Source organism: Schistocerca americana, chromosome 1 (assembly GCF_021461395.2).
Source record: "Schistocerca americana isolate TAMUIC-IGC-003095 chromosome 1, iqSchAmer2.1, whole genome shotgun sequence".
Classification (NCBI taxonomy): domain Eukaryota; kingdom Metazoa; phylum Arthropoda; class Insecta; order Orthoptera; family Acrididae; genus Schistocerca; species Schistocerca americana.
In genome coordinates, this window is record NC_060119.1 from 929,464,756 (window position 1) to 929,482,117 (window position 17,362).

At 36.7% G+C, this 17,362-nt stretch overlaps 1 protein-coding gene across 2 annotated transcripts in view; it reads right to left on the reverse strand.

The window, feature by feature from the left end:
• Positions 1 to 14,771, reverse strand: part of LOC124615351 (transcription elongation factor SPT6) — a 163,723-nt gene extending 148,952 nt beyond the window's left edge. For both annotated transcript variants that reach the window (XM_047143174.1, XM_047143166.1), the window contains exons 1-2: positions 14,464 to 14,771; positions 3,057 to 3,135 (exon numbers count right to left, since the gene is read on the reverse strand). In XM_047143174.1, coding sequence (XP_046999130.1) covers positions 3,057 to 3,135; positions 14,464 to 14,502 — 118 coding nt within the window. In that variant the 5' untranslated portion in view covers positions 14,503 to 14,771. The remainder of the gene's footprint in view (positions 1 to 3,056; positions 3,136 to 14,463) is intronic.
• Between the last annotated feature and the right edge of the window lie 2,591 nt (positions 14,772 to 17,362).

Consider the following 17,362-nt stretch of genomic DNA (forward strand, 5'->3'; position numbering starts at 1 on the left):
ACCTGAATCATATAGGGCTGCCAGAAAAAAGAGAAATCATTAAAGTATGAATATTAACTGTAAGCCTTGTAACTTAGGTAGAGACGAACAGTGCAAGCTGCTTTCGTCAATCCATTACCATGCCATGTGAACCTAGGAAACTGCTGACTTCACGCTCACTGATTGCGAAACGGTGGTAAAAAGTGACACAGTCACATACCATCTCCAAGCAAACGGCCCTAAATGATGTGTATAGAGGCCAGAAGAGTTCCAGACAGCCTCGGATAGACGAGCCTGCAGCAGATACTATGTGAGTGGGCGTGATACACAATTGAGTTTGTGTAGGACTTCCAAGTTTGCATGCACATACCTCTGGACTAGTGTTATTAGTTTCCATTGTACAATGGCCTACATGAATCTACATCTGTATGCCACTTTCACTGCGACAAGTACTTGAACCTAAACGTTTGATTAGAGCAATATAATCTGACATTTCCATTGTTCATGGTTTGTCGAACCATACATTGCTGTGTAAACCCGAATCTTAAAGTTACGGGCCAGGGTGGCCATTTGCTCTGGTAATTAACTAGGGAATCTAGTATGCCTCACCTATGTTTTACACTTACAGAATTTATAAAACTACTTCTGTGTGTATAAAATATTCTCGGTATTCTTGCCGCGTCAGTTCTAGATAAAATCTCGAGCTTTCAACCTCACAGGATGAAACACCGATTGCGGTTCTTCCTTTTTGTGGCGCAATTTCCAGCAAAATAGGAAGAGTCCTGCGTAGACGTGGTATTAGACCGATTTTTCGTCCTCCTAAGAAAATTAAGGAGATGATGCGCCCTGTTAAGGACAATCTCGACCTCAGGGTCCCCGGTGTTTATAATATACCCTGTGAGTGTGGAAGCAATTATATAGGTCAGACTATTCGTACCGTTTCCGACCGCTGTGCAGAACACCAACGCCACATTAAAAATAGAGAGCTTGAGAAATCGGCAATTGCGGAGCACAGCCTCATGAACAAACACAAAATATTGTTCGATGAAACTAAAATTCTGTCCCATGCCTCCACGTACTGGGATTCTGTTATTAAGGAGGCTGTTGAAATCAGAATGAGCCAAAAGAACTTTAACCGCGATAGCGGATACCATCTGAGCTGTGCGTGGAAACGAGCGCTTGATGCAGAGAAGCAGCAGAGACGTTCCTTCCAAGGTTTACGTTTAAACGGAAGCGGTGGCGCCACCGGCGCACACAGTGACACCGTCTGAGACAGCAGCACGTAATCGCCGACCAATCAGAATCCGACCAATCAGAAGCCGTCTTCGGGCTATATAGAGGCTACCATAGCAGCAGTAGAGACAGTCAGCTCCTGACGATGACGATGGAGGTAATCGTCGAAAGCTCGAGATTTTATCTAGAACTGACGCGGCAAGAATACCGAGAATATTTTATACATAAGTGCCGCCGCGAAAAACTTCGTTCTCATACTACTTCTGTGTGTTCACTGGAAAAACATGAAAAGCAGGCCCCTAAGCTAATCCAGAGTTTTGTTTCCTCATCACCACCACATCTACGTCCTTAGCCTAACATCCAAGTCATTCTGTAATGTTCCCAAACACAGTGACCTGAAAAAATTCAGCTTGACTCCATCGCCATTTCACTTGTGTGTGCAACTGCCCATGTACTAAGAAATGGATTACCTAAAATTTTGTGTCACCTCTGATCTGAATTTGAGCTTCTGAATAAGTATGTTCTGAGCTACACTGGGTTATGACAACTTACACACACAAAAATGGTGCAAATAAAGTTAGTAAGGTACTTCATCCCGAAAGGAACTTCATTTGATCAATGCCAGTACCACTGCAGTATAGCAAAATTTCATTTTAACAGCAAAATACCATTGTGTGGGTTAGACTATATGTTGTGAACTGTCGTGGGAGGTTAGAAGTCTGTATAGCTAGAGAGATGCATGGTAGCTATGCATGGAAAAACTGAGTAGTGCTTCAGTTTCTAAATGTGTGATACATGTTAGCAATAGCTTATCATGAAATATATGAAGCACTGAAACAAAGACAGGTTCACACGTGAGTGAAAATCTGAAATTCGGGACATGAGATGTTTGTGACGATGAGGACAACCGCACCAAGTGACAGGAACCAGTGAAAGCAGTTGATTTAATGTTTACAAAGAATAGGCATAGCACAACGATAAATCCTGCACTTTTGTAATAATGATGAAGTGAAAAAGATCACCATTTGAATTCAATAAACAAATTGTTTCTCAAAAATGAAGGTAACCATGTAGAAAAGTAATGGGAGGTACAATCATTAATATGCAAACATTAATTCCATTATTACTTCTATCAATTAGTATGCTGCTTTTCTATACACACAGAGGATCACAACTCATTTTCTGGACACCCTTTTAAGAAAGTGACTGAAAGAAATATGAACAGTAGCACCACAAAGGCATCCTAAGTCTGAATCAATGTGTCTTCAGTCGAAAATATACCTGAGTTATAAGTCTGCAATCAGGGGAACAGAAAGACAAGACTTCTTGTTGAACTTCGCATCCCAATTCAGGTCTTCAGTGATGACACTAGCTTATGACCATTATCAATCACTATGTTCGAGTTAACTTGATAAAGGGAATTTCTTACACTGTAACCAAAAGATGGAACTATTCAAGGGATTCTCCATATGGGTAGTCACAAGACCATTGTGATCAATTCACTTGCTTCAAATGACAAAGGAAAAAGACGTAAGAAAATAGTGTAATATAGCTGACACTTTAATAACTACTACACAATACTGAGAATTCCAATATCTTTGTCAACAGCTTTTAACTGGTTAGAAGTGTGATAAATATGATATCTGTGAACATAAAATCTTCAGATCCTGTGTTGATTCTTTTTAATAAAAACACAAAAGAGAAAAAAAAAGGCAATGTTGGTATGGTAGGATTGGTAATTTCTTTCTCAGATTATGAAGCTGATTTTGCATGGTAAACACTTCAGGAATAATAAACTGTTATTTCCTATACGAAACCTACATAATTAAAAAAGAAAACATTACCTTCTTCTTCATCTTCATCATCACTGTCGACGGCCTTTGCACGTTTATTCTTTTTCCCGTATCCTTCGACTTCCTCATCCTGTTGAGCAACAAACTGAGATCACAAAAAGCTCACACATGAAAGCTTCATAGCAAATGGCTTAATCACAAGACTCAAGAAAAATAAAATACTTCAAATAAAAAATAAAAGTCTTTCAAACCAAAGCTCTCTTTTCCATTAAAAAATGTGTAAGATATAGGCTGGAAGAACTAATAAATTTCTTGATAAATACTGGAAAAAACATGAGCTAATTTTGAGACCAAAGTTCTAAAAAATGCACAGCATCTTTGTTGTAGTGTCTTCTGCAAGAGGATGTTGAACCATTCTGTATGACCTCACTGACTAAACACACCCATGATGGAGTGTGTCACTCATACACACACTCACTCTCTCTCTCTCTCTCTCTCTCTCTCTCTCTCATGTTAATCCTATTTCCCAAGTGTCCAGGACTGATGGAAAGTACTCTAGAAACGGTCAAAGCTTTTGCAAGTAATCTATTTTGTGGGTAAATTAACTTCTTTAGGATTGCTCTGTGAAGCCTCAGTCTAACAACTTCCATTCCAACAGAGATACTGATAGTTTAGATTTATGTTAAATCACTCCATGTACTAGCTACTTGATGATACTGACTGATACCAGATATCGATAGCTGAGCATAAAGTAAAATTATACCATGTCTTTTATTGTATTTACATAGGTTATATTACAGTTATTAATGTTAAGAGTCAGACTGTCCACTTTTGCAACAAGTGCTGATCGTCTTCAAATCTACCTCCTTTTTGAAACAATTTTCTAATGACAAGATTTCCATGTATAGCACTACACTCTCTACTAACAACCATAGGAAGCTAAAAATGTTGTCTGCCACATTGTTTATATATGTTGTGAACAGGTCACATGTTCTTGGGGTGCACAAATGCAACATTTGCTTTCAACAATGTCTCCCCATTTACATATGGTAATATTGTTTCTGCTCTCAGTTTTGCGTCGTCACGCTCTTCAATCTGAAGACTGGTTTAATGCAACTCTTCTCGCTAGTCTATCCTGCGCAGGCCTCTACATCACTGTGTAACTACTGCCTTCACATCTGCTCACCTACGCTCCAAGAATTCTACGCCAGGTGAGCATGAAACAAAACTTCATTACTTTAATACAAAGTGGTACAAGATACTGTTGAGTGAACTTTATTTGTATAGTTATCATATTTAAAGTTAGTTTTAAATGCTTACAAGAGCTAAAGCATACAAGAGTATGGGAAATATATAACAGGTTGGAGAGACTCAAGACCCAGCTATGGCCATGAAAATTAGCAAAGAAGTGCCTGACTGCACTGAGTTGTTAAATTTAATCAAAGCTCAGTGTGCAACTTTAAGTAAAGAACTAGGTTCGGTAAATTCTCAATTAAATGCTCAGAGTCTTAAGTTAAACTTACTACATTCGCAATAAATACCCAGAGTGAGGCTTCAAATGCTCAGAGGGAAACTCAATACTCTAGCATCAAATTTAGGTTTGTCAAGCGCCACAGTAGACTCTCAAAGTAAAGAATTTAGTAATCTATGCGAAGGCATGGGTGCTCTGAAGACTGAATTTGATGCTATAAGTACTAAAGTAGTGAATTTAAAAATAGATTTGAAGAACTATTTGACAAATTCTTTAACCACTCTAACCTTAGTCAGAAACAGAATGACAATTTGCAAGATTTATCAAGAAGTTACAGCTGGGCAATGAGAAAAAATGCAACAATGTAGAATCCGAACTTATTGAAAAGTTAGGATCTATTGAAAATGTGTACAATATTAAATATAATGATGTAAGGCATGGGTTGTATACTTGAGAGTGTAGAGAAGAAAAATGAATTAACGCTGATCATTCAGTTGCATATTACAGGTGTCACTACACGAGTAGATAATGTAGAACAGAATTTCAAAATGAAAATAGCCAACTCTGATATTATAAATGTAATTGGTTTGGAGGAATAATTTGTAGAAATTATAGATTGAAAAGTTACTGAGAGAATAACATCCGGCAACATATCACCTATTCCTTCCTCCGAACTTAATGATACCAGGAAGTGTACGAACAACCTGTGGAAAGAGATTAAGCTTATCCAAGATAAAGTACAAAAAAGGGTATTTTCACCTAATGTTGTATTATCTAGTGAAGCTGTGACTTATTTACAATGGGGAGCTAATTCAGGGTTATCTAGATAATTCCCTAAATTTAAGCCGGACGGAGATGTACATCCAACCCATTTCTTAAAAAGGTTTAACCAAGCATTACCAAAAAATTGGGAAGATTCTAAGAAGATCACATTTTCTGTGGGGTATGTTTTTAGGAAAGTCTCAGAATGGCGTACAGTGAATATTGATAATTTTTGCTCTTGGGAAGACTTTAAAAGAAATTTAAAGAAAATTACTGATCTGCCTGTGCACAAGAGAAGTTAATATCAGATCCATCAGACCTCAGAGACGTTAACATTCTGAGTTAACGGGCGAAGTGACAACCGACAGATCCCGAGTTGTTTTTGGTGTTTCTTCCAAAATAGTTTTCCTGCACCAAATTCCTTTAAAATCTAAAACTATCCTATTATCTTAATGCTTAAAAAACTGAATATGACATTAAAATAGAGACCAACTTACGAGAATCACAGAAAAAAAGTGATATCTAGACAAAATATACTGAATAAAGTAGTGTATTTGTAGAAAATGTAATATGATGTGACTAGCTGAACAACTGTTATACCATAGCATATAGCTTTTCTATTTTGTGTAGAGTATTTTATACCTTGTGTGAGATGGGATATAGATGGGAGGGTTTGTATAAATTTTGAAAGGGGTGGGTATTGTAGCTAAAAGCTTGGTTTACAAGAACAGATAAATCATGACTAACACAAAACACACATCACACCTTTCAAACAACCCACACAAACAAGTGTGCCTGATTCTTCTTCATTTGCCATTTCAATAGGGTTGCTAGGATTTCGTTCGGGGACCTCAAAGGGTGAAGGTGGGACAAGTCCGTTCTGTAGGAGACGATTAACACCAAACCTCTGGCGTCTCACTCACGTACCTGAGAGGTAGGGATACTGGGAAAGGGGGATGGGAAGGGTTTCCTGTCTTTGGGGCTATCTTCTTTGATCCTAGCAATCACACCTATTTTTTCCTTTCTTACTTCTCATCTTGAGGATCTGTCTATCTTTTCCCTCTTTCCATATTCATAAACTTCTATCGCTGAAGTCCTTCCTTACTTCCATGGTTACTAATAACCTACATCTTATCTTTAGATAAGAAGGCCAAAGAATCAGACTACACAAACACACATCCACATATACACACTTCTACGCAATTATGAAATTATAAAGAGACAAAGTCTGTTACAATGTGAGAACCACCAGGTGTTGTAGAGGAAAAGGTGTGTACATAGCGAATTATGCACACATATATGGGGAGTTATGACGGTTCTACATCAAATATACATAAGGCTAGGTGCCCATACATAACGAACTACAAAATAGTAATGAATAATGGATAAATAAGAAAAAAGCATGAGCAACGTCAGTGCAATAAAAACTCTGATGAATTGAAGGATAGTGGGACGTAAGTAGTATATATAGACATAATATCTATTGAAAGTATAGAAGTTGATAAGTAGAGGAGGAATCTAGGGAGTGAGTGATATATTAAAGAATGAATGCGAAGTTCAAGATATAAATTATCTTTACCAGGAAATACTTAATTATAGTATACATAGATATGTATACTAGGGTAATGAACTGTGAGGCCTACTCAGAAAAGATAAGGGGGGTGTACCCGGCCTTCACTAAGTATAAAGGGCAGACATACCTACGTGGAGATAGGATGATCTGTGGCCTAAAAAATAGAGATGTTTTGTAAGGGGCGTACCTACCAGAATGTAAAGAGGAAGTGCTCTCATAAGGTCCACCTACAAGCGAAAGATTGTGCAAGAGAGGACAGAGAATTGTTAGTGAAATACATTGTTAACTGACGAAAAGGAAACTTGTATGTCTACTCATTTTATAAGCAGAAAGAGGCTCAAAAGTTCCTGTACCTAGCGCTATTCGACGGAGAAGAAGTCGATAGATTTTCAAGCAGCTGACTATCCCGTAAAGAAGAGGGGCTGCAAAATTCCAAATAAGTCACCTCATAAAGAAGCGGAATGTGGTTTGGGGAAATAAATCAGTATAACTCACACTCACACTTTAAGTCGTCAGAACATTAGAATATATATAGTAGATTTCTTAATTTAATGAGACTGGGAGTGAGAGAGGAGGAAGGGAGACCAAGGGTAGACGGGGGCATGTCCCATTCACCCATCGCTGCAAGCCAGTATATGGGACATATCAATGGCAAAGCTTGAAAATTAGTAACATGGAAGGCAACTTGCTTCTTCTGTTATGTAGGCAACACATTTGGAACTTCGCCACATGGGTAAGAACAATTAGAAGATTTCCTACGTTTAAATTCATTACATCCCAACATACCTTTCACAATGGAAGTGGAAACAGCTATTTCTGATTATGTTGCTTAATGATGAATGCAGAAAGAAAACTGGGACAAAACATTTGCTATAAATCCACTTACACCAAACTCTACCTGTATGCTGACTGTCATCACTACCCAGAACAGAGAAGTGGTGTTCTCAAGGCATTGGTACAAAGGTTTCATACTCTGTCCATTTCTGAAAACTTAGCAGCTAAAATAGTCCATCCAAAAACAGGATCCTGCAGCAATGGTTACACAGAACAGCATCAGTTGAAATGGGACACAACACAGGAGGCGGCAGAGAAGTCACAAGCAATAGCCTTCCTTCCACACACTGGAGCTCTGTCCATGACAATCAAATATATTATCAAAAAGTAAAAGGAGCAAGGAAGATTCCACATACCAGGCATGATTAAATCATTCCTGGGCAGCATAAAAGACAATTCAGGCTTCTGCAGGTTGGAAGAGCACCAGACCCATTGTCAGTGTGGTTTATCATACATAAGCCAAGCTGTCAGAACCACGGAAGAACTCTACACTGAACATTAACAGCACACATGCTTAGCGCAACAGTGCACGACAGCACTTATAGAGTATCATTTAGAAATTAGATATTCATGAATTTTAACCAAATTATAATACTGACATGGACTTCTATCTTCTAGGATTCCACTAAAATAGAATCTTTTGCAATTAAAATCGTATAATTCCTTTTAATCATCACTCGTGGTACTGCCACAGTAAAACCTGAGATACTACATTATACATTACATTGAACAATAAGAACCGAATCCAGGGCATGCAAATAGAAAAACAAAGGTCAAACAATGTGATGGACAGAGTTATGCTGAGGATATTGGACACAATGTCAGTGAGCCATGCTGGATACTTAAGTGCAAACCGGGTAATGAATGCCCGGCGCATCAACAGCACCTGCAGGTATAAATAATAGCCACAGCAGCCTCCTGGTGTAAGTATATTAGTGCACTTAATGTTGAGAATTCTATAGATGAAATACCATGCATGACGACGATTTGCATGAGAAATTTTCCCTTGTGATACATGCCAGAAAAAATAAGCATCATGGGTCAAGAGGAAAGTTTGGTACGAGTCATCGACTTTGGTTATGGTGGCAGACTGATGTGTAGCTTAGCCCATTTGAAAAAATTGCCAGTAACATAACATTATAGTCACTGTATTATTAAGGCTTTTGTCACGTTTCCTATGTCACTGGTCAACGCTGATGACTTTTACTGAAAATTCCTCTATGTTCGAATCATAATGTAAATTAACTGCTAGTGCAGGCAGCACAACAGGGATAGGAGAGCTGCCATACATTTGAAAAATGTCCATAATATCAAAACTACAGACATCATGAAGTTATGCACAGGATCACATTTACAAGAGTGTGTTCCGTATTAGTACTACCTAACAGCATCTGTTTTTAACAAAAGGTTCACACATTTTCAACTGGAAATTTCTAGGTGACTTTAAATGATCTGATTACTCATTTGCCACAATGACAACATTCTTTTCGCACCATGTGACTTATATACATAAATGTCTCACAAAAAGACACAGTATTTACAATTTAGTTTTCACACCTGTTTATAATTAGGCCAACTGTATGATCAGACAAAGGTGCTGACCTTGAAGCATCAAAATAGTACGTACAATACTACATTTCTAAATAAATAATAAAATTCTACAGACTAAATGAATATATGGATTGTTTCTGTGCAGGTGGTGACATTTTCATTAGAGCACGTATGCTTCCCAACAGAAGTAAAAACGGAAAACAAATTCCAGGCCCCCTCCCCCCGTCCCCCAATAACATGTTTTACTTGTGTGTAAATACACATGGTTAGCATTTTGCCACACAGTTTGTGCCTGTTTGCCCTCAGGCTGATGTGGTGGGTATGGTTTCAGTCCTTGCAAATTGCACATTTTAAGACTAATAGACAAATATGAAAAATATTTCACTACTTCTGTGACTTGTTGACATACATAACACACGTGTACTTTTAGAATCTCTACTGTTCCACAGGGTAAGCAAGAGGAGGATAATATTAACCCGTTGACTATAAACTAATTTTCTGCAGTCAACACGGAATCATTGAATCAAAATATTACTTCCAATCTACAGGCTAATTTGACATGATCCGCAAACAAAATGACCAACATTAAATAGCCAGGAACTTTGTAATTACATGAAGAACATACTATAACATTTATACAGTAAGAAATTGGTTCTTGCACCATAATGGTCTGTACATAATTGCACACAAGACGGTAAAAGTGCACTTTGAGTGTCAGTGGCTTTTGCATTACATGCGGTAGTAGGTAGCTGTTTTCATGGTGAATAATGGTAAGTGAACACGACAAATAATGAGCACAGTATACAATGAGTCTGATGATTAGATAAGATGGCAGAACTAATGAGAAAATAGCATTCGATAAGTCGCCCTGACATGTAATGGAACATAGTGAGCGGAATTTTGTATAAAAGAGAATATTATGTAAAAGTAAAACTGTAGTTTTAGGTTCCTGTGTGACCACAAATTCAGAAATTGGGACATTTCAAATTTCCTCCAGTCACATTTGTTGGCATTATCAACACACAACCAAATTATAACACTGAAATAAGAAACAGTATCCCAACAAATCCTGCCTTATTCTGAGAAACACACAATACAATAAATACATACGAAATCCAGTTGGCTAACCAACTTTATAATCCATTATAGCCAGATAAATAAATGTAAATCTCACATTAACAAAAATTCATCAATTCACATTTTCACTGACACTAGTCATTGGATTTAGTGCTCCTCTATATCACCATCCAAGGAAAAAGAATTGCCAACAGCTTCACACAGCAGAAGAGCAACCAACACTGTTACATGCACTGGTAACACAATGTGTCATAGTGTTACAGTAGTCTTCAGCATCTCTAGAGAAATTTCTCTCCACCTTTCACAACTGTGTCTTAATGGACGCCATACAATGTAATTTCAACACAAGAAGGAACATAGTACCTATAACAAGGGTAATTAACTAGGCTACAAAAAAAGCATCGTTAAAATGTCATACGACCAGCTCTTACAGGAAATAGAGGGGGGGGGGGGGGAGGCGGCTACCGATAAATTGAGAAAATAAGTCACAAATATGTGAAATTAATAAAACAGCAGTGTTGTTGTTGTGGTCTTCAGTCCCAAAACTGGCTTGATGCTGCTCTCCATGCTACTCTATCCTGTGCAAGCTTCATCATCTCCAAGTAACTACTGCAACCTACATCCTTCTAAATTTGCTTACTGTGTTGGTCTCCTCTACAGTTTTTAACCCCCCCCCCCCTCCCTGCTTCCCTCCAGTACTAAATTGGTGATCCCTTTATGCCCCAGAATGTGTCTTACCAACTGATCCCTGATCCATTCTTCTAGTCAAGTTGTGCCACAAATTTCTTTTCTCCTCAATTCTATTCAGTGCCTCCTCATTAGTTACGCGATCTACCCATCTAATCTTCAGCATTCTTCTGTAGTGCCACATTTGAAAAGGTTCTATTGTCTTCCTGTCCAAGTTTCATTTCCATACCACACCATATTTATACTTTGAAAAAGAACTTTCTGACACTTAAACCTATACTCATTAACAAATTGCTTTTCTTCACAAATGATTTTCTTACCATTGCCAGCCTACATTTTATATCCTCCCTACTTCAACCATCATCATTTATTTTGCTTCCCAAACAGCAAAACTCATATACTACTTTAAGTGCCTCCTTTCCTCAACTAATTCCCTCAGCATCACCTCTACATGTACAAAGATATTCTGCAAGCCACCATACTCCATTATCCTTGTTTTGTTCATGCTCATCTTACATCCTCTTTTCAAGACACTGTCCATTCTATTCAACTGCTTTTCCAAGTTCTTTGCTGTCTTTAACAGAATTACAATGTCATCAGCGAACCTCAAAGTTTTTTATTTTTTCTCCCTAGACTTTTAATTCCTACTCCAGTTTTATCTTTTGTTTCCTTTACTGTCTGCTCAATATACATACTGAATAACATTGGGGATAGGCTATAACCCTGTCTCACTCACTTCTCAACCACTGCTTCCCTTTTGTGTCTTTCGACTCTTTTCTTGTTTCTGTACAAATTATGGTTAACTTTTTGCATCATGTATTTTACCCCTGCCACCCTTTAGAATTTGAAAGAAAGTATTCCATTCAACATTGTCAAAAGCTTTTTCCAAATCTACAAATGCTATAAACGTCTTTCAGTGCTTTGTCAAATTCTTCCTGGAGTATCATTTCTCACTTCTCATCTTCATCTACGTCCTCTTCCATATCCATAATACTGCCCTCAAGTACATCTCCCTTGTATAGACACACTATGGGTCATCTCAACCTTCTGCTTTCCCTTCTGAGCTCTTGATATTCTTATAGGTGGTTCTCTTTTCTCTAAGGGTCTCCTCAATTTTCCTGATAGCAGCACCTATCTTACCCCTAGTGATATATACTTCTACATCTTTACATTTGTCCTCTAGCCATTCCTGCTTAGCCATCTTGCACTTCCTGTCAATCTCATTTTTAGAAGTTTGTATTCCATTTTGCCTGCTTCATTTATTGTTTTTTATATTTTCTCCTTTCATCAATTAATTTCAATATATCTTGTATTACCCAAGGATTTCTACTATCCCTTGTCTTTTTACCTATTTGATGTCTGCTGCCTTTACTGTTTCATCTCTCAAAGCTACCCATTCTTCTTCCACTTTATTCCTTTCCCCTGTTCTTGTCAATAGTTCCCTACTGCTCCCTTTGAAACTCTCTACAACCTCTGGTTGTTTCAGTTTATCCAGATCCATCTCCTTAAAATCCTGCCTTTCTGCAGTTTTAATCTGTAGTTCATAATCAATAAATCGTGGACAGAGTCCACATCTGCCCCTAGAAACGTCTTACAATTTAAAACCTGATTTTGAATTTTCTGTCTTATCATTATATAATCAATCTGAAACCTTTCGATGTCTCCAGGTCTCTTCCATGTAAACAAGCTTCCGGCATGATTCTTAAAGCAAGCATTAGCAATGATTAAATTATGCTCTGTGCAAAATTCTACCAGGTGGCTTTGTCTCATTTTTTTGCCGCAGTCCATATTCACCTATTACTTTCCCTTCTCTTACTTTTCTTACTACTGAATTCCAGTCCCCCATGACTATTAAATTTTCATCTCACTTAACTATCTCAATAACTTCTATTATCTCATCATAAATTGCCTCAACCTCGTCCTGTATATTACGTAGTTATCAGTGACATAATAGACATTCAATATGAGTTTAGTTCAACGTCTTCCAAGACAATAGTTAACACTCTCACAAGCAAATTCTGCTATTAAACTGAAACAATTCTAGAGATGATTTAAGTATAACATTAGAAAATAAACTGACTTGGTGTTTCAGTGGTTAATTCTTTTGACTGTATGAATCACAACACATTTTTACAGGAACAGAAAGCATATTATTAATTATGTTTGGCAGCTTCTTCAGTTGTGTACAAACCACTGCCTACTACCAGATGGTTAGATATTTGTTTCCCACAGAATTTAGTTGATGGATAGCATGCTAGAAGATGATAGTGTCATTCAAATGCTTAGCCAGAATACTATCTACACTTTGCTTCTAAAGGATTACAACTTGGATTTGCTTAAATGACATAGGCCTATTGCAACTAAGTGAGGATCACATCCCAAAATTTTCAGCTGGAGACATACCAAAATGCTGCTCATAAACTCAACAATAACCTCATTAAATATTCTAAGGAACACAGTTAAATAAAATGTATTGAACCATGCAGACAATAACAACATATGCACATTTTACATTGCACACCAATGCATCTTGGTCTACATATGTCACAGTGAATTAAAAGCTTAGACTTGCTTGTGTGTCTACAGTAATCTCTTAGTTGATATGACAAATGTTATCATCTAAGTCACTGACATAAATGGTGAAAATAGTATAAGCAAAATAGCAACAGAAAAACTGTATCTGTTAGGTAATGGCTAATTTCTATTCTGTAATTGGGCACTCAAACCATTATTGTTACCAGTTGTCCATGGAAATTTCAAATAACAAATAACTACAATGGCAAGCCAAAATTAAGATAGCTATGCAATGATTTGAACTCTATTACCAATTAACGTTGGGTAACAAAACATGCTGCCCTTTGCCATTTTTCATTCTATTTCCACACGGACAGGGAGAACTGATGCTGCACTTAATTTTATTCGCCCAATCCCAGCAACCTGGGCATAGGGAGGAAACGGAAACCTTCCAAAATTAATGGTTGCATGCAGATGACCAACTATTTTTAATTTATTAGAGGTACAAATAAAAATGTAAAAATAAATATCTGTGTTAATTGCAAAACCTACCACATGCGTACTTAATATGTTACTTACTGTGCAAACTTTTGCACAAATTCTATGGAACCTAAATCCAAATGAAAAGTATTTGCAAGTTTATCAAATACTACCAACCCTGATATGTTTACATCGCTATACACATAATTAGCTGTAGCTCTCATAGAAGATAAAAAATAAATTTGGTGATGTCAGCATGATTTCTTCTCAATTTAGGGTACTCATACGACCACTGATAAAATTCAACACAAAAAATATTCCTGTATTAGTGCATGGAATTTAAACCTAAATATCTCAATAATTCGGTCCAAAGGGAATAAAACTGAATAACGCTTCCTCACTCTGATAAATGGGAGTATTGTCATTCATTCTCCACGTGAACGACATGTGAATAACTGTATACCGTACATACACACACAATTGAAAAAAAAAATAAATGTTTCTTTTACCTCACTTTCTTCCGCTTCGGAGTCGAGAAAGTCCGCCATAACTCTGAAGGGAGAGTCTCAAGAAGTGGCGAGGAACAATTCTATATCTTCAAAACAGTTTTTCCTACGTGGTACGCTACTTTATGTTCCAAGGAGAGAAAAGGGTGGCAGACGATTCTAGGTTTATTACGGGTGGGACAGAATATTTTATATTTGTTTATGAACTTTCATTCTACCACATTAATATTGGCTCCAATATTAATATGGACAAAACATTAATCCATATTTACATTAGAGCCACCATTTAACACAAATATAACATGGCTGCCAAATGACAGATTCTTTTTGCAAAGAATTTAAATATCACATTGTGAGTGGAATATCTTACAAGGTAACAAGAAGACAAAGAAAATGAAGATGAGAATTTAAATTGTTTGTTGCCTTATTCGATAAGTATATAAGAAATACCTGTTACACAAAAATTACTAAGTAACACAGAGATTCGTAATTTTGATAATAAATTCAATTGGGAGGAGCACACCACAGAACTGCTGAAGCGTCTTAACAAATCTCTGTTTGCAATGCGAATTTTGTCAGACGTAGGGGATATAAAAATGAAAAAGCTGGCATACTATGCTTACTTTCATTCCATAATGTCATATGGGATTATTTTTTGGGGTAATTCATCAAGCCAAGCTAAAGTTTTCCGGGCACAAAAACGTGCAGTAAGAATTATATGTGGTGTGAACTCAAGAACATCCTGCAGAAGCCTGTTTAGGGAACTAGGGATACTAACTACAGCTTCCCAATATATTTATTCCTTAATGAAATTTGTCATTAAAAATATATCACTTTTTCAAACCAACAGCTCAATTCATGGAATCAATACTAGAAATAAGAATAATCTTCACAAGGATTTAAAGTCACTTAGTCTTGTACAAAAAGGTGTGCATTATTCAGGAACACACATTTTCAATAACTTGCCAGCAGCCATAAAAAGCTTAACAACCAATGAAATTCAGTTTAAGAGAAGCCTAAAGGATTTATTGGTGGCCAACTCCTTCTACTCCATTGATGAATTTCTGAGGAAAACCAACTGATTTGTATATAAGTACAACATAACTTCTGCACAATTTCAGTGCAGTAATGTGTTCACTGAAAATTTGTGTGTGTGTGTGTGTGTGTGTGTGTGTGTGTGTAAGTATAATCTAACTTCTGCACCATTTCAGTGCAGTAATGTGTTCATTGTAAATAAGTATTACAGTAGTTGTATTACATGTTTCTTACCTTATAAATAAATATAAAACTTTTTTATTTTAAATTCAGTGCAATAGTATTTGTAAAATGACTCTTAGTGTTCATTAAAAAATGACGATCATTCCACTTGGGACCTGTGGAATGGTACATTAGCTTATTTGTTTTAGTTTAAATATTTGTCATGTATTATTGTTTTTCTGACATGTTCCACATCCTGGAGGACCTCCTCACTACGGATCAATTGGAATGAAAGTAAATCTAATCTAATCTAATCTAATACACATTTTCTACATTTGACTTCGTGGCAGTATTGTGACACTATTTGACGTGGAAGATTTGACTATAAGGACGAGTTTCAATAGACTAATGAATATACCAGGTTTTGTCAAATACATTTATTATAGAATTAAGTGTTCTCAGATGAATTTAATTTTTCATCGTCAGTCATTTAACACCCACTGTTCGATAAAGAACGATTTTCCGTTTGTTATGGTTTTTAGCTACAGAGCTACAAGTTGTTTTTGCATACCTTCTAATTTAATCTTCCCTATCAACAATTTTCCACTTTTTCTGTTTATTTGTGTAAGTTTGGATTGATTACAATACTAGTGGGATCTACAAAAATAACTAATTCTGCTTCTTATGTATTAGATGGAGGATCTTTTACATATCTGAGGAACACAAGTGGACATAAGACTGAGCCTTGGGGAACTCCATACATGATTTCTTCCAGTCAGAGATCAACTTTTTGTGTAGGGTAAACGGTTCTAAATTCTAGGCCATTATTCTATCATAATGCTACCACATAGAATTCGGAATCAAGCACCAGTTAAGAGAGCAGCATGTTCATCAAGACCTAACACATCACATTCAAGGACATTTATTGAGATATGATTGTACTCTTGAAGCTGAGTAATTCTGTTTATTGCTCCCTGTAAAATTATCGTTTCCCTAACCCAGAAGCAGTTTATAAAAAATTTACAAGTTTTTCAAGAACTATACTAAAACAAAAGTTAAAAAAATCATGTGTGTAAGTCAACTAAGACCGCTAATGTACACATAAATTCTGTCTGTTGATGAAACGAAAGTTGTTATGAGCAAACTGTAGCAGTGGACAAACGGAATAGCGATGTATGGGTGCCTATGGCATGATGTAAGCGCTAAAGTAGCTTCAAACAATAAAACACTGGTATTGAGTGGCAAACTAATTTTTCATCTCATGACTTCTTTTGGGTGAACCCAATTATCAAATTTTGGCATAAAACGTAGGATATAAGACAAGAAATTAAAAGGAGTCCATTGCAACAACCCAGTCACAGCAGAGAATATGCCTGTTAAAAGTGATACAGAGTGTCTTGTCACTTACCACTCCACATCATCAGTGCTCAACTAATATAGAACATTAAACATTGTACACACAAAATACTTTCAACAATGGGTTGCATCAGAGAAAGTAATGGCTTTGACGAAATTGCCATGTGATAGATGTTTACTAAAGACTATCATATTATTTAGATTAAATGTATCAGAAAAATTACTAATAAAGGCATAAATATGTTGGCCAACCTGTAGTACTCTAAAATTCCTGGGATTTGGGAATAGAAAAGAAGTATACTCTTCAAATTTCAGCACAAATCTAATGATACAGTTCTGCTGAAATGTG